Here is a 22,480-nt window from a genome sequence, read left to right on the forward strand (position 1 = left end):
CAGTCACTGAACAAATGTCCCAAAAATGCTTTTTCCAAAAAGCAACTGGAGTTTCTTGATTTTTTTTCCTTTGAAAACATTTCACTTCTCATCCAAGTCTTTTCAATTTCTTGGTTCAATCAGAACTGGATATTACAAAAAACTCAGGATAATTGCTTAACCAGAAATGAAGTTTGTTTGACAGGAAGACAGCAAGTAGACAGACAGCAATCAAATGCAGCCACTCAGAAAGGATCATTCTCTTGCTATGTAGATGATCTTTGACTTACAACCACAATTGAATCCAAACTTCCTATTGCTAAGTGAGACATTTGTTAAGTGAGTTTTGGCCCAATTTATTATTTTTCTTGCCATAGTTGTCAAGTGAATTTGGCTTCCCCATTGACTTTGCTTGTCAGAAGGTCGCAAAAGGTGATCACAAGACCTCAACCCTCAACCCTTGAAACCTCATAAATATGAGTCAGTTGCCAGATATCTGAATTTTGATCACATCACCACACGGATGCTGCAAAGGTTATAACTGTGAAAAACGGTCATAAGTCACATTTTGTAATGCTGTTGTAATTTCAAATGCCCACTAAAAGGACTGTTGTAAGTTGAGGACTACCTGTACTTTAAAAATAGTTATTTTCACAAAGAGGTCCTTGTATTGTTTTTAGAAAGTGTGCAAACTTCACTTGCCTTCAAAGGATTACTGGAAAGCACACTGGGTTCAGTACAGAGGAACTGCAGCTTGGTCCCCAATGAGATTTTCCAATCTTTACCTTTTATGAATGAAGATGGTGACCTCAAAGTGCAGGTTGTATAAAGAAATCAATGACAGAAATAAAGGACCATTAATATCTACAGGGGATTCTCTTATTTAGTTAAGTTGCTGATAGTGGACAACTGAAGCTTTGTAAAGTCGCGCTTTGAAAGTCCAGTTGCCTTTTGGTGGGGGAAAACCATTTTTGGGACAACCATGACCTGGATGATAGAGAATCTCCATAGACATTCTCTGAACAAATGGTTGTAAGTCCAGGACGATCTGTCATGGATGGGAAATAATGACTTTGGGTAATCCCTGCTTACTTTAGTAATAACCACCCCCTCCCAAAGTTTTTGGAATACATTTTATAGGGAAGCAAGTTTGGCGTTTATTCTATTAATTTTTTGGCACCAAAGATGCTTCGATGCTGTATTTTTTATTTCCTTTCACATTGCAATGTAGTCTTCATTTAATATTATTTTTGCTGATTTAGTTTCTCTGGTCCAGTGGCTGTTTACAGTATATTGATTGTTTTCTCACTGGGTTTCAAACATGAGTTTTATATTCTTTTATGCATTAATAAGCAGGGTCACAAAACTTGTTTTGCGAAGATGCATCCAAACTCTTCAATAACTAAACAGAGGAACAGCAACACAACATCTGAACTTGGTGCAAGCCAAAGAGCCCAACTCAAATAGCATTTATAGTCATGGTTTGTTTGAAGAACTGTTCCTAAACCAGGGTAATTCTTCTTCTTTTTTTTATAAAAATTTTATTGATTTTCAAAGACAATACACAAACAAACAAAACATAAAACATAAAAACATAAAACATCTTTTCTGAAAGTTGCTTGATCCCAGGTTACAACTCTTCGTACAGACACAAATTCAAAATTCATATTCATTTTATATACCATTCCATATCTTATTACCATTTTCAATTTTCTATATAGCTTCTCCCCTCTTTTAACTTTCTTAGTTTTATTTTATTTATCTCATCTCAGTTCAAATCATAATACTTTGTCTGTTCTGTTTCCAGCTATCCATTTGTCTTTTCTCTTTAAACAAAACTTCTCTTATACACTGATTGGAGTATGACACCTTTAACTCTTTCCCCTAAATTTATAATACTTAATATAATACATAACTTGCATTGGGATTCTGTTTAGTACATTCTAAAGTTACACAATGTATTTTATAAAAAAAAAAACAAAGGAAAAAATTTATAGGTATATGATGTAGTTAAAACAACTATCAATCCCAATAAAGAACTAATCATAAATGTTAATATTCATTTATATCTTAAACATTTTACACGTTACTTTTCAATTAAATATCATACTTTTATGGGAACACTTATACTTTCCATAGTTATTTCCTCCCCACATCACATATTTTAAATCATTATATCATTGAAATATTCCCATTTCTCCTACTTCAATTGTCTCATTTATTTCGTTGCCTTCTTTTTCTTCACAAAAATTTCACTAAATTACACTAAATATTCTATCCCATTTTTGGTTACATGTTGTTTCCAATTTTCTAACATTATTTCTAAATACAAATGTAAAAACACAATCTTATGTACCTTTACAGAATCCCTTTTTCAATTAAATTTACCCATTATCTCTAAAAGAATTTTGTTTCTTTACATCTTGCTTCTCACCATTGAGGCTTCTCATCCCTTACTTTCTCCCTTGCTTATTCTTCTCCTTGCCCTTTTTACCCCTTTGTCTCTCCACCTCCCTTTTCTTCTTCTGCTTTCCCCCTTTCTGTTGTTTTCTAACCTTGTATCCACTTTTCACCTTATTTTTCTCTTTTTGGGTTGTTTTTTCATATCTTAAAGTCCCCTTTTTCTTTTCTTTTCTCCTTTCCTTCCCCAAATATAGTCACTTGTTCATCAAAGATGGCTTCTTCTTTATCCCAGTCATCCTGCTGCACAGTCAGTTTTTCATAGGTACAAACCACCATTTCTGGAAATTGAAAAAGAGTGCCCAAAGAATCTTTCCCTTCTTGTTCTTCTTTTTTGTATTTTTGGTATTCAATTTTCAGTTCATCCACAAGTGATGCCATTGTAAAGAGAAAACGTTTTTCCAAAACAACCACCCAAGTGCTTTTAATCAAAAATAATTCCCAAAAGTTCCAAAGTCACCAAACAATCCAAATAAGCTATTTCTTTTAGTACTTTTTTCTTTCTTCAGTTTCTCTTTCTGGGGTTGCTGTTTAATCACAAAGTTCCAATTAAAATATATCTTTTAGAAGTCTTGTTAATATTTAATAGCTCTTTAAAATTCTAGGCAATCTCCTTATTTTCAAATTCTGCTCCAATTTTTTTTCTTCTCCCTTCCTACTTACAGAAAAAAAGATTTTTCTTTAAATGTTCAGAAATCCTTATCCCTTTAGCATTTAATTACCTCCAGTGAGGGTTTCCCGATTTCTCTTGCAGTTCTATCGCTGTCATGTTAGGAAAAAGAGTGAAAAGAAAAAAAAACTTTTCCTTTAACTTCCATTCGCCGCTTGTAAAACTCTGGAAACGATGTATCTTTGGCAAGTTTTAAGTTCCAGGGCACTTTCGCTGTTACTTTATCCCAGTCAGCAAAAAACACTTTCACTTCTTCACAGCTCCTCCTGCACTTTCTTTTCCTGGCTGAGCTCTTATATGTGGCAGCCATTTCTGACTGCCACTCAGCTGCCTTCAGAAAAGCGGGTTTAGCCGGCTAGGGAAGAGAGGTGCAATATCTCTCGACCCTGCCAGATCCCCCTGTCTTCGCCACCTTCTACGGAGGTGGCTAGCCCCGAAGCCGGGTGACTCGGGGCACTCGGGCAGCGAGTGCAGGCAGAAACCGCGCACGGTTGTGGATTCCTGCCTGCCCCGAAGCGCTGCAAACCAGAAATCCCCTAATTCTTCTTCTTCAATGTCTACATAAAACTTTTAACTGAGAGAATGAAGCCACTTTCTTAGATTTGTCATTGGTCAAAAATAAGTCACTATCGATACATGTTTCTGGTAGTAGCCCACATGCCAGCAGATGGGCCAGACTGTGTTTCTCCACGTTCACATAGAGTATTGTGATCTGTTAAGAGCTGCCACTTTAGCATATTGGTTTTAATTTAAGCACTCCGACTCTCAATCTGTTCAGGGTCCTCCAGGTAGTATAAGGGAAGTCAGTTCCTTCAACCATATCCTCCTTTAATGTTATTCCTTCCTCAATGGTCTCCTTCCTCTTTTTTTTAATTCGGTTTTATTCTTGTGTACCCTCAAGAACTTTTGTTCTTGCCATAAAGCTGTTCCTAAGTCTGAGTCGGCAGGCTTGGACTTATGTCTGTTCAGAGGATGTTGAGGGCCCTTCTCTTGCTTAGTTCTCTTAGCATCTGCTGCTACTTCTCTCCTGATCTTAGGTGGGGCAAACCAGGGTAAACTTAGGGTAGTAACAATGCATCAAAATGCTACCCTGAAAGAAGTTAAAACTAAGAAAATATATGGATTTGCATCAGAAGGAGAAGAGCCAAAAGCATTTGCAGAGGTTCTCTGTAAGAACTATTTCCTTTAAGGGCCATAGAGATAGATCTAAGACAACTTGCCATAGCCAACTAAACAAAGTCATCTCTCCATGGCCATCTTGCTGTGAGACAGTTCACCACAGACAATTCCACACAGGATAACCAAGGCTGGGATACGACAGGGTTAACTACCGGTTCGGGATTTACAAGCTTCCCTGCATGCTGTGAGCCACGCGCCTGTAAATCGTCATCAGCATGCTGTGTGCAGAGACGCAGCCTTTGAAACAGTCCTCTTTTCCTGCTTTTTTAACTGCAGCTGTGCCTCATTCAGCAGCTGAAGTTGAAAAATCAGGAAATAAAGATCAGGTAAGAGCCCAGATGGGTGGGTGGGCAAAAACATCAGCAGACATAGAACCGGTTCTATGTCTGCTGCTCTTCAGAGCTACCAGTTCTACACAGGTGGACAGAACCGGTAGAAACCCACCCCTGAGGATAATTCAAGGCAATCAATGTTATCCACCACTGTTTCTTCAAATCATTTCCATTGACAAAAATCAAAATAACGTCAAAGGAACTGGCTGATAACACTTATCATGTTGATTCATCCCGCATGGAATTGTCCATTGTGAGTTGTCCTGCAATGGATTGGCTGTAGCAAAATGAGTTGGCTATGGCAAGTTAGCCATGGTGAATCGTTCCATTCTTCACAAAGGGATGCAACAGAGCCATGGATGCACATTTTCTTATCCATAGTAAAACTGTCCAAAAAACATTTTCCTATTTATTTTCTCTGCAAACAGCTTACATTTTTCATCCTCTACTTTTCCGTTTGCCTTACAATAGATTTCTCTTTTGTTTGTATCTATTTGAATTTGTTTTATTCCTCTGTGTCATCCCTGTTTCCTGCTATTTTTCACTTGGGTTTTTTAAAGGAAGCTGGGGAAACTAAGCAAATAGCAGAGATGACCTGAGAGATGACTGCACAATGAAAGACAACACACTTACGTACATATGCGTGCGTGCACACACACACACATGCACACACGTCTAAGAGCAAAGCTAAATGACAATGTACTTAGGGTTTTGCAGAAATTTCCTTCAGCTTTTTGGAGAAGAATAAGAACTCCAAAGCAATTTCCTTGTCATTTAACAGAAGAATTATAAAAAACAGTAATGCAGAAGAAATATATGCACTGCACTCATTTATGGTACCTTGACATAGGCGACAATTTTCAGAGAAATGGTTGCTAAGTAGAGAGAGTTCATTGCAAAATCCATCAGGTTCCACCAGTCGTGCACGTATTCGTTAAAGCCGCCATCCCACATTTCTTTGATTTCTCCCCAAATAAAACCTGTAAGGGGTGGAGGGGAAGGGGAAAAGACAACTTTCAATTCTCTTAAGCCACTCTTATTGGGCACCATAGCAGAACACATTAGAAAAGTTAATTAAAACATACTGGAAACAACAGTGAAACACCATCCTGGGTTTTTCTTTATTAATTTATTTATTCGTAAGTGAGAATAAACAGATAAACAGAAAATGAACATCCAATACTAACAATGAGAAAAAATTTTATTGTGCACAGAAAAGAAAACCCAAAACAAATGTCAAAAATTGATCTAACATTGAACATTAAAAAACCCACCCTGGCTGGATGCTGAAAAGTAAATAAATAAACCCTTATAGGTTCTTTCCCACTTACATAATGGATCAATACATAGTTATGAGCTTTCCCATCCTCATTTAACCAAAATATTATATTAAATAAACAAATATTCCAAATGAGTCTGTCTAATAATTAAATCGACCCAACATTTAATCATAATATATATGTAAAACAAACCAGTTAATGGTTACCCCAAACATTATACTAATTTTGAAATCCCTGTTAAACTATCTATTATTGTATTTAACATGTAGAAAGTCTACAAACAGCTTCCAATCCTTTATAAAGTTGTCTAGTCCATTGTCTGTAATCAAGGCAGTTAATTTTGTCATCTCTCCTAATTCAGTCAATTTTAAAATCTGCTCTAAAATCCTTAAAATATGTTCTGTTTTTCGCTGCTCTTTCATACTATTCAAAGGTGCTTTTTCAAGAGGCAACTACTTTCTTGTTTTTCTTTGAAGACATTTTGCTTCTCATCTAAGAAGCTTCTTGGATGAGACACAAAATGATTTCAAAGGAAACCAAAAAAGCCCAGCCGTCTCTTGAAAAAGCACCTTTGGGACAGCCATGACCTGGATGACTGAGAATCTCCATAGACTCTTCCAAAACTGATTATTACAAGGATGTAAATAATATGGCTTGAAATGGAAGGGACAGGCTATGTCTTCAACCAGAGAAAAGATGGATGGTCACTTTGGATGGTTGGATGGATGGTTTGATTCATTTGTATCAAGATAAAAGTTTAAAAAAATTAAAAAATAAGTCTGCAGAAGTTCTGTGCAACTTTTCAGAGAGAAATCTTGTTTTTGCTTAATAAGTGATTCATCTTAGCAATGGTTCCTTCACCCTTTCGATCTCTGTGCAAGCATAAGCTTTGATTTTTCATTTTTACTACAGATAATCCTCAATTTAAAATAGTTTGTTTAGTGACCTTTTGAAATTACAACTGTTAAGTTGCAGGAATGAGATTCAGGACACCAGCATGATTGTCAATTGTTTTTACTTCCTCCTAGGACTGAGCACCTGAAGAAACAGCGGCAGCCCTTTTTATCGTTGGGCTTGAGACTGTGGACAGTGACAGCTCTTCAAATTTCCTGCTGCCACGGACCGACCAATTACAGGTAAGTATGCTAATATATAACACCCCTCCCCACCTGGTCCAGTTCAACTAAGAGGAGGCTCTCCTACCGTAGGTAATGATGTAGTAGGCGGGGCTTTTATGGGTTCTACTGGATCTGCGCAGCTCAGTCTCAGTTTGGCTCCTGGACTGCTCGGATGGATCTGTTGTTCCTCCCGTTCATCTTCTTGGAATGTCCTGGAAGGTTGAGTCGGCCATGCTGCTCCTGCCAGGAATTTCCTGGCTGGTTGAGTCAGCCTGGCCACTCCCACTAGGGACTGCTTTGCCGCTATCCTTCTGGACCCGTTCCTGTCTTCCTGACCTGTCTTCTTCTTCCCTGGTCTCAGGTACGTGTTTGCATTTCCCAGCCGGGCTTAGTGTTTCTCTTGCTCATGGAGGGTCTCCCCCTCCCTTCCTACTTGTGTTTTGCTTGTGAGAGATTTCCCACTCCTTCCCTGGGTTTGTTTTGTTTGTTTGAGGGGTCTCCCCCCCTCTTCTGAGGTTTTGTTTGGGTCACCCTTCATGACTCTAGATCTGAGCTGGTCAATGTGCCTCCTCCAGCTTCTTCCGTCCACGGTGTCTACCCTGTATGAATGGGATCCAGTTATCTGAGTTTCTTTTGCTTTTTTGGTATCCAGAGTGGTTCTCCTGTGAGATTTTTTGCACATACTGGGTCCCATTTGAAATATGCAGCAATTACTGGAGGAGTCTGCTGGTTTTTCTGGGCTATATAGGTGTGATCTTAGTTTCTTCCCCATTAGTAACTCTGCTGGGCTTTTATTTGTTGTGGCACTGGGTGTCATGTGCTGAATGCTTAGTAGCTTATCTATCTTTTCTTGTGTGTCCCCAGGCCCCAGCTTTTGTAATGTTTCCTTCATGTAACGTACCATGCATTCCACCTGTCCGTTCGTGGCTGGGTGTCCCAGCGCTGTCAGTGCATGCCTTATCCCCTGTTGCATGCCTTATCCCCTGTTGTGCTAGAAATCCCTCAAATGTTGTTGCCGTGAATTATAGCCTGTTGTCGGATGCAATTAAATCCGGCAATCCATGTGTTGCAAAAATTTCCTGAGCTGTCTAATGACAGCTTCTGTTGTGATGGAGTGCATGATGCTTACCTCTAGCCATTTGGAGTAAGCATCTACGACTCTTAGAAATGTGTGTCCTTTGGTTGGGCCTGCAAAATCAATGTGTAATCTTGACCATGGTCCCCTTGGTGTTTCCCATTCATGTTATGTTGCTGTGGAGGGTGCTGGCCTCAATTCCTGGCAGCTTTTACATGTTGCCACCCAATCCCCTATATTCTTATCCATCCCTGGCATAACTCCTTGCCAGGGCTTTCATTTTTACAATATCCGGGTGTCCCTCATGTAACAATTCTAGTATGTGTTTCCTATAATTGTCTGGTATGACCACCCAATCCCCCCATAGTACGCACCCCTTAAGCATTGAGAGTTCTGTTTGTCTATTCCAGAATGGTTTGGCAGTCTCGTCGATCTCAATTTCTGGCCATCCTTTTCCTACCCAATTTAAAATCTGCATCAGGTTTTTGTCTCTAGCTGTTTCCTTAGCGATGTCTGCTGCCATTATGGGTAGGTTTTCTAATGTCTCTATTTGAAGGGTCGATGTGGTTGGTGCTGGGTCGTCTTCTATGTCAGGTAGAGGGCAACGGCTAAGCGCGTCAGCATGGTTTATGTCCTTTCTGGGTCGGTAGGTCAATTTGTAGTTGTAGGCAGCCAGGAATTCCGACTACCACGTCATTCATGGTGACAATATATTAGGTGTAGCTTTTAACTCCTGCAAGAACATATCCACTGCTGGTACTGTGGAATCAGATGGGGCTAAAGGGAAAAGTCGTGGATGAAACCCATAGTTAGCAAAGAAAGGGGACACACGGGTGGATGCATGTTGAGCATTGTTATAAGCGAATTCTGCCACCAGCAGCACTTCCACCCAATTGTCTTATTGAGTATTGCTGAAACAATGGAGGTACTGCTCCAAAATAGCATTCACTCTCTCTGTCCCTCCATCAGTTTCTGGGTGATGAGCAGATGACAGAAATGCCCAAACCTGCAGTTTCGCAAGTAGGATCCGCCAAAAGCATGCCATAAATTGTACCCCCCGATCTGATACCATGTAGTCTGGTAACCTATGTAAACGGAAAACATGGGAGATAAACAATTGAGATGTTATCTTGGCCAATAAAAAACCCACACACGGAATAAAGTGGGCCATTTTAGTCAAAATATCCACCACTACCAAAATGGTTGTGGCACCATTCGATGGTGGTAACTCAACAATGAAATCCAATGAAACTGCCCCCTACGGTCGTTCTGGCATGGTCAAGGGTTGCAAGAGACCAGGGGGCGCACCAGGAGCATACTTGGCTTGGTGACAGATCCCACAGGATGCCACATATCCCAACACATCATGTTTAAGTCTTGGCCACCAAAATGTCCTAGAGATGAGATGCAGTGTTTTGAACACCCCAAAGTGTCCTGCCGCCGGACTACCACAACATTGATGTAGGATAAGGCCATGAAGAGGACCTCCAGGTACATAAATGCGATCATGGAACCGCAACAGGTCCCCAATATATGCTCAAAGAGTCTCTTGTCTCCCATTCTCATCCAATTCTTGATGTCAAGTTGCTACCAATGGGTCCTGCCACTGTGCCTCCTGAATCCTCACTCGGAGGTCCACAGGCTCCTTGGTAGCTGCAAACCACTCCAACAGAATCACCATCCGGGGCAAGATTTTATCCTCCCTTCGGGTATACTCGGGCTTCCGAGATAGGGCAGCGACGCGTTGATTCCCTCCACTCGGAACATAGGTCACCCGGAAATCAAATCGAGCAAAGAATAAGGACCATCTCACCTGATGCTGGTTCGATGTCTGAGCTGCACATAGGTGTTCCAAATTGCGATGATTCTTCCGAACCTCAATTTGGTGACGAACCCCCTCCAGGTGGTGCCACCATGTCTCAAAAGTAAGGCCGGATAAACCCTTTCCGGAGGTTCTTGTCAATAAAATCCCGCAAAGCGGCCAACTCCGGATCCGACAGAGAATATATCCGACCCATCGGCAATTTTGCATTGGGCAACAAGTCGATTGGACAGTCATACACCCGATGCGGAGGCAACTGATCCACCTCCTTCTCCCCAAACACATCAGCAAAGTCCACCAACTCCGCAGGTCCATGGGCGTAGCCACACTCCCTGCATGAGCGCAAGCAATGGTTGGCACACTTCCTCTCAAGGAACTGCACAGCTCCAGATGACCAGACAATCTGTGGGATCATGGGCCTGTAACCACTCAAAACCCAGCACCACCAGAAAATGAGGCACTGCGGTAACGTAGAACATGTTTTTTGCACATGCTGCCCAATACACATGCAAAGGGCTTTGGTTGCATCAACCACAGGTCCCGATCGAAGGGCACAACCATCGATAGTCTCTGCCATTACTGGCGGGGACACCTGTTGCTGAGGAATGAACCACTGCTCTACAAAATGAGCATCCGTGAAATTGGGTGTGGTCCCTAAGTCGACTAAGGCTTGGATCTCCACCGCTCCCACACCAGGCACAAACACACTTGCTTTCAGCACAAGATGCTTCACCAATAACAATTGTGGTGGAGATGTCAAAGGTGGAGGAGGTGGCAAGGTTGGTGAAGATGGCGGGCCTAAGGACTTTACACCCTGACCTACAGATCCCCGTAGGCCGAGTGATGCTTGTTTCCCGCCACCGCAGGCGCTGCTGGTGTGGATGTCTTAACAGGACACTTGGCCGCAAAATGGTCTCGATTGCCACAATAGAGGCATAAACCATCATGACGACGTCTCTTCTTTTCTACTTGAGTCAGGCGAGGGCGGCCAGCTCCCAACTGCATGGGTTCCTCCCTTTAAAGGCACTTCCACCAAGGGCACCATCTTGCTGGAAACAGATACGGTCTCTGTCCGTCGTCACACCCGCCGCTGCTGAAGTCTAGCATTGATACGAAGACACAAATGCATGTGCTCCTGAAGGGTGCAAGGACATTCAGTGCGCGCCAACTCATTCAGGAGCTCCTATGACAAACCCTCCTGGAACTGGTCTAATAGTGCTGCCTCATTCCATTGTACATCCTGAGCAACCACCTGAAATCTAGCAATATAATCCATGAATGAGCCACACCTCTGCTTCAACTCTCTCAAATGTCTGTTTGCTGTTTGGCTTCGAACATGGTCCTCAAACATGGCCTGAAACTGATGGCAAAACTCGGCGTAATTTTCCAACACCTGGTTGGGCAGTGTCAGCAGAGGCGTCGCCCAATGTGCTGCAGAGCCTGACAACAAACTAATCAAAACCCCCACCTTATCCCGGTCAGCGGGAAAGTCCTCAGGCCCAAGGCTCATGTAAAACTGGCACTGCCCCAAAATGCTGGAAACTGGGCGAGCGAACCATCATTTAAAAAAAAAAAATATTAGTTTTACAATTAAAAAAAATGACACATCTACAGCATATGTACAAGGAAAAAGAAAGAAAAACAAGGCCTTGACAGCGGCCAAGAGTGAAAGGACAGGGAGAAATGCAGGGAAAGAGAAGAAAACATGGGAAAAGGGGGGGGGGGGAATAAAGAAGGGTAAACATTTAAAATAGAACAGTATCTTTTTTGATGGTCTGTAAGATCTTTTCTTCTTCAAATGTATCGTAAGCACAACTTATCGGTATCTATACTTGGGATGCCCTCATCTAAAATTATCTTTGCAGTGGTCTATCTTTGGTTTAGCCAGTTATACCAAGGATTCCAGTTGGTGTAGTAAGTTGAGGATTCTTTATTTTTTAGTGTTAGAGTTAATTTGTCCATTTCGGCGCACTCTAAAATTTCCTGGATGATCATCTGTTCAGTGGGTGTGGAAGGTAATTTCCAGCACTGAGCAAATGCTAATCTGGTCGCAGTTAGAATATGGATTATTATATACTTCGGGTTTTTTGATAATTGTTTATCAAAAATCCCTAAAAGGAAGGACTCTGGTTTGTATTCAATTTGTTCCTTAGTTATCTCCTCCAGCCATTTCCTAATTTTTTGCCAGTATTTCTGAGATTCCTTTCATGACTACCATATGTGGAAGAAGGTACCGTCAATGCTTTTGCATTTCCAGCATTTTGGACTCGTGTTGGGGTGCATTTTTGCCAACCTCGAAGGGGGCAGATGCCATCTGTAAAACATTTTGTATGAATTTTCTTTGTAGGCTGCTGATTTTGTAATCTTGTTGTTTCTGTTCCAAATCCTTTCCCATTCTGTTAGTGTAATACTCCGTCCCATGTTCCTACTCCAAGCTATCATATTTCCTTTGACTATCTCTTGTTCTAATTCTACTTCCAGTAAATATTTGTAAAATTTAGATATATTTTTTTTGGTTTGGTCCTAATAAAATTTTATCTAAGTGCTGCAATTTGTTATAGATTCTGAATTCTTTAATGTCTTGTTTATATCTACTGTGGGTTTGAAGGTATACCCACTGATCAATTATAAATCCTCGTTCTTGCAATTCTTGTCGTGTTTTCAGTTTTCCTTGTAGATCTAATAACTCTTTATATTTGATCATTTTTGAGATGTCCAAATTATTAGGGTGTACCATTGCCTCTATTGGAGATAGCCAAATTGGTATTTTTAGATAATGTTTTTTGCACACTTTTTTCCAATTAGTTAAAAGAGAGTCCCTGATAAGATGTCTATGAAAGTATGATTGCTTGGGTTTCCCCACATCCCACAAAAAAGTGTGCCACCCTCTCTGCATATCGTGACCTTCTAGTAATAATGTTCTTTTATTAGATAGGCTCACCCAATCCTTTAGCCATAATAATGTAGCTGCCGTATGATATATTTCCCAATTTGGGAGGGCTAATCCTCCTCTACTCTTCAGATCTTGTAATGCTTTTATTTTGATCCTGGCTTTCTTCCCCTGCCAAATAAATTTTAGAGTTATCTTATTTAATTCTGCAAAAAAATGTTTATTTAATTTGATTGGAATTGTCTGGAATAGGTATAAAAATTTTGGTAGTATATTCATCTTAATTGATGCAATCCTACCCAGTAAAGAAAGCTGCAACTTGCTCCAGGATTCTAAATCTTTCTTTACTTGTTGAAGTAATTTGTCATAGTTGTTTTCTTTAAGTGATTTACCTTGTGGTGTTAGCCATATTCCTAGATATTTGACTTTTTTTGTCACCTGCATACCCATCAATACCTCTAACTCTTTATTCTGGTCTTCTGTTAAGTTTTTGGTCATTAATTTTGTTTTTTTCCTATTAATTTTGAGTCCTCCGACCGTTCCAAATTGTTCTAATTCTTCTAATAAGTTATTTCCCTTTTCTATAGGTTCCTCCAGGAAGAAGACCATGTCATCAGTGAATGCTTGTAGTTTGTACCCTTCTGATTTAATCCTCAATCCTCTAATTTCAGAGTGTTGCCTAATACGTGACAGGAGTGATTCTAGGGTGAATATAAAGAGCAAAGGAGAGAGGGGGCAGCCTTGTCTAACACCTTTTTCTATTTTTATTGGACTAGTTCGTTCCCCGTTTAATAAAATATTAGCCTGTTCAGTGTCATAAATTGTGGTTATAATATTTTCGAATTTGGTGCCGAGATTCATGTTATAGATTTTTTGAATTAGAAAATGCCAATTTAGATTATCAAATGCTTTTTCTGCATCCAAAAACATAAGTGCGACTTGTTTCTCCGGATGGGCTTCGTAAAATTCTAAGATGTCTATTACTGTTCTTAGGTTGTTCTTTATTTGTCGAAAAGGGAGGAATCCATTTTGGTCTTCATGGATGTGTGAATTTAAAACTTGTTTTAATCTATTAGTTATAATAGAAGAATAGTTTGTAATCTGCGTTTAGGAGTGAGATCGGTCTATAATTATTAATATATCTGTGGTCTGCATCTGCCTTCGGGATCAGTGAAATCAAAGCTCCCCTCCACGAGTCCGGCATCTTGGCTGCTAAAAGTACCTTGTTAAACACTTCCAACATCAGTGGTCCAATTTGTTCCATAATTATTTTATATAATTCTGCTGGAATCCCATCTGGTCCTGGCGATTTATTGTTGCTTTGCTTCTCTATTGCTGACTTCAATTCAGGCCATGTAATATTTTTATTTAGTAATTCTATCCATTCTTCTCCAATTGCTTTATCGTTCATTTCCTCTAGGTAATTCCTTATTTTATCCCCGCTAACTTCTTCCTTTTTATATAATTTCCCAAAGTATTTGTGAGTAATCTCTTTTTTCTTCTCTATCTCATGTTGCAAATTGCCCATCTCATCCATTAGTTGGTGAATCAGTCTCTTTTCTTTCCCTTTTTAAAGTTTATGGGTTAATCATCTTCCTGGTTTGTTTGCGTGCTCAAAATAAATTTGTTTGGTCATTTTCACGTTTATCTCCAATTTTTCTTTTCCAGTAGATTCAATTTATGTTTAGTTGTTACAAGCTGGTTTTGTATTCATTGGTTTTGTTTATTTTTTTTTTTTGTAATTGGGCGTCTAAATCTTTAATTTCTTGTTGTAGGTTGCTTTGTTGGGCATACTTTCTTTTATTTCTCATGGCATTATAAGAGATTGTTATTCCTCTTATACTTGCCTTCATTGTGTCCCAAATATTTTGTTTCGAGGTTGTTTCATTATTATTTTCCTTAAAAAAAAATAAGTTCCTCTTTCAACTTTTTAATATACTCTTCTTCGTTTATTAGATGAGTGTTTAATGCCCATCTTTTCTTTGGTTTTCTTCTGCCTCTCCAAATTATTTGAATTGGGTTATGGTTGGCCCATTCGTTTGGTAGAATTTCAATTTCTTTTACTTCATTTACTAATTCACCATTCATCCAAGCCATATCTATTCTTGTCCATATTTTATGTGGGTTAGAGTAATAAGTAAATTGCTTCTCTTCTGGATTTAATTTTCTCCAGGTATCTACTAAGTTCAGTTCTTTCATCATATCCTTACAAGACTTAGAAAGTTCTCTTTTTCCTTTTTTATTCTTACTCTCATTACTATGATCTTTTCAATAGTCAGCAATAGAGTTAAAGTCACCTATCATACAAATGTTGCTTTTTTCAAAACCTATTATTTTTTGGTGGAGATCTGTAAAGAATTTACCTTGTTCATCATTTGGGGTGTAAATTGCTACCAGTAAAAATGTAATGAGATTGATCGAAATTTGTACAACCAGAGTTCTTCCTTCCGGGTCCGACCAAATTAGCTCTGCTTTTAAATCATCTTTCACGTATATTGCAATACCTTTCTTTTTGTGCTTGTCTGCTGGTGCCATGAATAATTTCCCAAGTTTCGTACAGATTAAATATCTTTCCTCATCTTTCTTAATATGTGTTTCTTGTAAGCAAATTATATCGGCATTTTGTTTAATTAGTTTGGTTAGTATCCTTTTCCTTTTAGATATTGAGTTTAAACTGTTTATATTGATGGAAAGAGGTTTCTTTCCTTCCTCCATTTAACTAGATCTGTTTCACTTTTTGTCTTGTAACTATCCGGCTCTCTTCTTGTGGTTGATGTCAGGTAATTTCTTCTTTCTCCTGTTGTGGATTGTCTTTCCCTTGGTTTTGAGAGGGTCTTTCTTCTTTATTCCTATAACGGTTACGGTCCTCCTGTAGATTCCTTTGGGTTTCCTCCCTAGAGTGTTGATCATCCGTGCTTATTAGCTGTTCGTGGAAGTCTTGTGCTTGTTCTATGGAGTCTATTTTAATTTTCCTTCCCTTCCATGTTATTAGCATCCCTTCCGGGATTAACCATTTGAATGGGATTTCTTTTTTGTTTAGATAATTAGCTAAAAATTTGTAATCTTGCCTTATGACCCTCACTTTTCTTGGGATTTGCTTAAGAATTGTGATCTCTTTGCCCTTGTATGTTATTCTATCATCTCTAGACAGTCTCTCACACATGTTCTTGTAAAGTGGATATGGATCTCCCTTGGGCAGTTGTGACATCTTGCATAACTGGTACTAACCCTGTAAACTTCATCGAATTCCTTGAGTAAGTCATCCTTCTCTTTCTCTAACAGTTCGGCCAATAGTCCTGCCATTAATTGTTCTAGTTCTTCATTCTTCAATTCCTCCACATTCTGGAATCTCAAATATGCCACTGCTCTGTCCATTTCTAATTGAACCAAGGATTCTTCCGTTTCTCTAGTTACAATTTTAAATTCCTCGTCTGCCCGCTCTAGGTTCTTCTCCATTCGTTCTGTCCTTGTCTCTATTTCTTTTATCTTTATTTTGTTTCTTTCCATAGCCTGTTGCATCGTCCCAATCTTATCCTCCACCTTCAGTATATCTGCTTTCATCTCCGCTTTCAGTTTTCCCATCTCTTCCTTTAGTTGACTGATGTCCGCTCTAGTCTCGCTGTGGTTCTTGATCATGATCTCCTGCATCTTGGACATTGATTCTTGCAGGAATATTAATGTAGCTTTTATATTAGCTTTGGTAACACTCGGTTGTTTTTCTCCTATCAGGGATTCTTCAATAGTTTACTGAATTGTTGGAGAGGCCGATGTCAAGGTGGTCGTTGGGGTCGGAGTGGTCTTCCCTCCCGTTTTCAGGGCCGTGGTTGTTGTGGAGGTCATCTCTTTTAAAATTTGTTTTTGCAGTTGGACTATACTAATTATATTGTCCCAAATCACCATTCGGTGTTATTTCCCCTTGAATGAAGTTTCAAGTCTATTTACTAGGGTTACCCAATCAAGTTATTTTAATTCTATTTCTTCAGTCCAGTACATTGTTTAGGCAGTCTATGTTCCCGTGTTATAGAACGTTATCCAATACCATATAGTATTCTCTATGATAAATTTATATGCCAAGTATGAGTATATTTAACAGCTAATAAATCAATATTGTATCAAATCAAACTCAGTTACAGCTTTAAAACAATTCTAGAGTTTCTAACTCTATATAAATCTTTATCCTATGTTATATATTAATATTAAATATTCTGATTATTCTAAGCCAGCAGTGTTTTACAGTCCTTAAAGATATTAAGTATTCAAAACACTCTTATCCGTTATTGCTTATATTTATAGCAAACAATATACCTCTTTTAAGTAGACAAATTTTTAAATTGAGAGATATTATAGAGAAAAAGGAAAGACCAAGAGAGAAAAAATAGGAAGGGTACAAAAAAAGAAGAGTTTACTTTAGCTTTAGGAAATCAGTAGACAAAAGCTTGAGGCATTAATGCCAAGGGAGAGTTCCTGTTGGGATTGAGGCTGGCGTTTTTTAACTTATTGTATTTCTTCCTGGATGCACCGGGGGCAGAGTCGAGGGACGTGCTGACTAATTGCAATCAGTCTTTGCCAGACTTCCGTTGGTCTCTTCCTTCTTCTTCTCTCTTCCCTTTTCTCTCTGCCAACGGTTTTAAGTTCACTGTCTTATTCTTCTTCGCTTAGAGCCTCCTCCTCAATGCAGTCGTGTTCAAAATATTAAGGGAAAGGGAATCTGATGCCAATCTCACTCTCCACTTCTGTAATCCTTCTGCATCCGATCTTACAAACTGTCACTTCTCGCTTAATCACATCAGTGGCAGACCGGACTTTGGAGCTGTCATATGCTGGCGGCTGGCTCGTTCGCGCTGAGCTCAGAAGGCTCTTCCCTTCATTGCCGGGGGGTTGCCTTCCCCCACACTGCAACCCAGAGGTCCTCTACACTGACACGAATCTCTTCAGGTTTCATGTATCCTCAAGGGATCGCTCCAAATGCGGGAAAAGGTGCTCGAAGACCACAGCTGGGCTTCTCCACCTCTGTACGCCCCTGTCCTGCCACCGGTAGTCCACGAACCATCAATTTTATCTGGCACTGCCACTGGGCACTTTCGGTGTGGCCGGGCAGCTTGCATTTGTGCCACCTGTGCAGTCAAAAGAGCCACTTGCTGGGTTAACTGGGCAATCTCTGCTCTGAGCTGATCCATGGTCACCCCACAAAAAGCAAAAATAAGTTGAAGGGGTGGCTGGAGTCAAAATGTGCTGACCCATAGTCTCTCAAAATAACCCAAAACCCAAAACATACATTAAAGACTGGTAAGGCCTTCAACTTACTTCATTATTTTTTTAGGCACAGTTTAAAGTCACAAAAGTAAATAATGAGGCAAAAAAAAACCCAAACAAACCGCATTGACAAGAGTTCTGAAGCAAGCCAAGATAACTAATCGTAAACTCCAGGAAAATAACTGAGGAGAGTCTATGGGAAGAATGCCAGCAAAGATAAACACTAAACTTTGACTCCAGCAATTCTAACTGCATAGTTACAAACTTATATATATACCTCCCAGCTGCAAGCCACGAGGAGGATCATGGTAATCTCAAGTAGACCTCGCTTTTCCCTGATCCTCTCCTCCCTGCGTGACCTAGGATGGATAGGGGATGGGCCTGGATCCTCCTCTGATTGCTCAGCCAGCTTCTGCCCTTCCCCAGCCTCCTCCACCACCTCTGGAGCCACACTCCCACTCCCTGTTGGCTGTTCCTCCTCTTCTTCAGTCAGTCTCCACCAGGGGCATGACACTATCGTGCACATGCACATCCCTACAGCCTGCTTGCCAAGCCAGCCATTGCTGCCTGCCTTTTGCTGCGGTCTTGCCTGATCTGATTATCTCCCTGGGTGAGTGCAAGACCTGATCGCCTTTCCCCTACCACCACCACTTGCCTTTTGTTTTGCCCCTTCCCTCCCACCACTTGAAAGGCCCAGCCCTCCCCAGCCCTCCCCTCGCCGCCACCCCTGGGCTTTGCTGCACCTCCCCTTGCTGACCTGGGGCCTCCCCTCACTGACCCATGGCCTCCCCTCACTGACCTGGGGCCTCCCGTCACTGACTGGGAGCTTGCCATGACTCCCCTCACTGACCTGGGGCCTCCCCTTGTTGACCTGGGGCTTACCACACCTCCCCTTGCCAACCCGGGGCCTCCACACAGTGACCTGGTGCTTGCCAAGCCTCCCCTTTCCAACCTGGGGCCTCCCCTCGTCAATCCGGGCCCCCCGTCACTGACCCAGGCTTCCTCTCACTGACCCAGGGCCTTTGTGGGCCTCAGGGTTATGCAGCAATGGTGGCAGCTGGAGCATTTCATGGCCGTTCACTGTCTCTGCTGTGCTGGGGCTGAGAGGGGTGGTGGACGTGCTCCCCGTAGCTGCCAGGAACTCACTGGGGCTGCTTGCTTATGGTAGCTGCCAAATCCACCCAGCACCACCACTGCACGAAGGGAGAAGACTTGGGGGTTCCCCCTCCCTTTTGGAGCATCACTGCCCAGTGCCACCAGTGCCACCTTATGAAGGGAGCAATCCTGGGGGTTCCCCCTCCCTTTTGGAGTGCCACTGTCCAGAGCTGCTGCTGCATGAAAGGAGCAATCCCAGGGGTTCCCCTTCACTTCCAGAGTGCCATTGTCCAGCGCCACTGCCACATGAAGGGAGCAGTCTTGGGGGTTCCCCCCTCCCTTTTGGAGCACCACTGCCCAATGCTGCTGCCGCTGCCACTGGATGAAGGGTGCAGTCCCAGGGGTTCCACTCTCCCTTTCAGAGCCCTGCTGCCCAGTGATACTGCCACTGCCGCATGAAGGGAGCAGTCCCGGGAGTTCCCCCCTCCCTTTCAGAGTACCACTGCCCAGTGCCACCACTGCCGCTGCCGCATGAAGGGAGCAGTCCCAAGGGTTCCCCCTTCCTTTCGGAATGCCACCACCACCGACTCTGCCACCCAGGAGAAGCAAGTGGCAGCAGGGATGCTCCGAAAGCAGGGGGAACTCCCGGGGCTGCTTGCTTACTTCTTCTCCTGCCGCCCGCTCGTGTGTGTGTGTGTGTGTGTGTGTGTGTGAGAGAGAGAGAGAGAGAGAGAGAGAGATGGATGGAAGAAAGAACAAGAGAGAAAGAGGAAGGGAGAGAAAGAGAGAGAGAAAAAGAAAGTGCAAGAAAGAAAGAGGAAGGGAGAGAAAGAAAGAAAGAGCCAGAAAGAAAGAAAAAGAGAGAAAGGAAGTGAAAGGAAGGAAGGGGGGCTGGAAGGAAGGGACAGAAAGTAAAAGAAAGAAAGAGAGGGGAGAGATAGAAAGAGAGGGGAAACAGAGAGAAAGAAAGAGGGAAAGTGAGAAAGGGGAGAAAAAGAAAGTGAGAGAGAAAGAGAAGGAAGAGACAAGAAAGAAAGAGAATAAGGAAAGAAAGTAAGAGAGAGAGAGAAAGGAAGTGAAAGGAAGAAAGGGGGGATGGAAGGAAAGGACAGAAAGAAAAAGAAAGAAAGAAAGAAAGAAAGAAAGAAAGAAAGAAAGAAAGAAAGAAAGAAAGAAAGAAAGAAAGAAAGAGAGAGGGGAAAAAGTGAATGAGATATATGAATGGATAGATAAATACATGGAAGGAGGGAGGAAGAGAGAGAGAAAAAAGAAGAAGAGGAAGGAAGAACACAAACGCTGGCTTCAGAAGACACTTTGAAGCACAGCAATCTAGGGCTGGCCTGCAAGGGATCTCGGAAGTCATCTAGTCCAACCCCCTGCTCCAGCAGGACATTCTTACAAAATCAAAGAATAGCAGGTTTAGAAGTGTGTGTGTGTGTGTGTGTGTCTGTCAAAACTCCAAAAACAGGTCAAGTAGCTCTGGGGAGATAAATGTAAGCAACCATAGTAAGCAACTTGTAAGCAACTGGCCATTAAGCAAGGACCACTTGTACTTGGTTTGCCAGTCACATGGGCACCAAGCCACGCCCATGTGGCCATGTGACCAATAAGCTATGCCCGCCCAGTCACAAGGCCACCAAGCCACACCCACAAATTAAGCCACACCCACAGAACCGTTTTTACAAAATTTGAATCCCACCGCTGAACAAAGGAATGAATAAAGTACAGAAGAAATTGGAATGATATGGTTAAACGCTTTCCATACTGTCTCCACCCATTTCTAATCACTCATCAACTCTGCCAATTGGAGACACGATACCCATTGGCTTGTATTTCATCAGTCCCATTAGGACTGCATAAATATTTATTAGCTTTGGGCTAGAAAGTTTCAGTCAAAAATCAGAGGATTCCTGGCTAATGCCACATGGGGATAGGATCTGCTTTATCCCCCCAAACTGATTTCCTTTTCAGCTGATGAAAGAAAATTGGCTTTTTTTCAGCAAAGATAAAAAAATCAGTAAAATGTTCATGGGTGGAAGGTGCTGCTTTGTGCCTGTTTAGTGATGAGGTGGTCAAGATCTGGACCTGCAGCTTTTCCAACAGAGAAATGAGAGCAGTCTGGGTGATTCAGAAAAAAAGGAAACATTCATAATAATAGCAGTCACAAAACAGTAGCCCTCCACATTGAAATGTGTGGTTGTGTTCTCAATTCCTTTCTTCTATTTCTGTCTCTTTGGAATTGCAGTTGAAAAACTGGCTTCAGGCTGCCACAAACAGTCTCTTCTAACCTTATGAATAGAGGTTATAGCTCAGGGTTGAATTGTGGGGTGCTTTGGTCCTCTCTTGGCTTGGTTGCTTTCTTTCAAACATTTTATTACCCAACTAAATAACAGCATCAGTGCTAGAAGGGAGTAGGATGGAGGAGGAGGAGGAGGAGAGATGGAGAAGAAGGAGAAGGAGAAGAACTGTGGGTTCTTGGTGCTCTCTAAGCTTAGTTGTTTTCTTGAAGACTTTTTATTTCCCAACTAGGTAACATCATCAGCATCACCTATTTGGGTAATGAAAGGTCTGCTAGGAAACAACAAGGTGCAGAGACCCCCAAGGACGCCCAATACCTTTTCCTTGCTCGCCGCAGTTCTTTGCCTGTACAATTAAGGTGGCAGTGGATTTTTTGAGGTACAAACCCATGAGTTATGTTTACAGTAAAAATCAGAATTGTTCCTATAGCTACTGTCCTGCTGTCAACAGAAAAAGTACTAGTATCTTATATAAATTGGTTTTCAACAATGGGAACTATTTTGTAAAAAACAACAACCGTCCTTCTAATTAACTTATTTGCAGGGAATTGTACTCTAATTCTTCAGTGTTATCAATAATCCCAGGGTATTATTACTACTTATGGGAGACCAACTTTTAAGAGGGGTCTGGACAACCATTTCTCCTATGAACTGTGAAGAGCATCCAGTAGTGGGAGGTGCTTCAGTCTCTGCATTTGTAGGCTGGGCTTAATTTGTGGAACACTCCTCCTCTTCCACGGGACTCCTCCTCAGCATTCCCCAGTTTTTGCTCAGCCTCATGAGAGATAGGCAGTGCTTGTTGATTCTTCCTTGACCAAAACAGGAAAAATTCTTTCGTGGCCAGCAGGTTTGATAGTTAATCAGTTTGTCTCTAGCTTTCTATCCCAAATTGATTTTGCAGCCTGACAGGTCTGATTAGGGGAAGCGCTGATTCGTGCCCCCCAAAAACCGCGGGAGGCTTCGGTGCTGCTCCACACCACCTCTTTACAGCTGAATTCTCTACCCCTGCCAGTTTGATTGCCGCAGCGTT

The 22,480-nt window shown here is 41.4% G+C and overlaps 1 protein-coding gene across 2 annotated transcripts in view; it reads right to left on the minus strand.

The window, feature by feature from the left end:
• The window catches only part of TRPC5 (transient receptor potential cation channel subfamily C member 5), a 271,919-nt gene that overhangs the window by 73,430 nt on the left and 176,009 nt on the right, over nucleotides 1–22,480 (minus strand). For both annotated transcript variants that reach the window (XM_087940859.1, XM_026703135.2), the window contains one exon: nucleotides 5,461–5,600. In XM_087940859.1, the coding sequence (XP_087796985.1) occupies nucleotides 5,461–5,600 (140 nt within the window). The remainder of the gene's footprint in view (nucleotides 1–5,460; nucleotides 5,601–22,480) is intronic.

The sequence above is a fragment of the Pseudonaja textilis genome, chromosome 12 (assembly GCF_049901715.1).
Source record: "Pseudonaja textilis isolate UNSWEBS1 chromosome 12, rPseTex1.2, whole genome shotgun sequence".
NCBI lineage: Eukaryota > Metazoa > Chordata > Lepidosauria > Squamata > Elapidae > Pseudonaja > Pseudonaja textilis.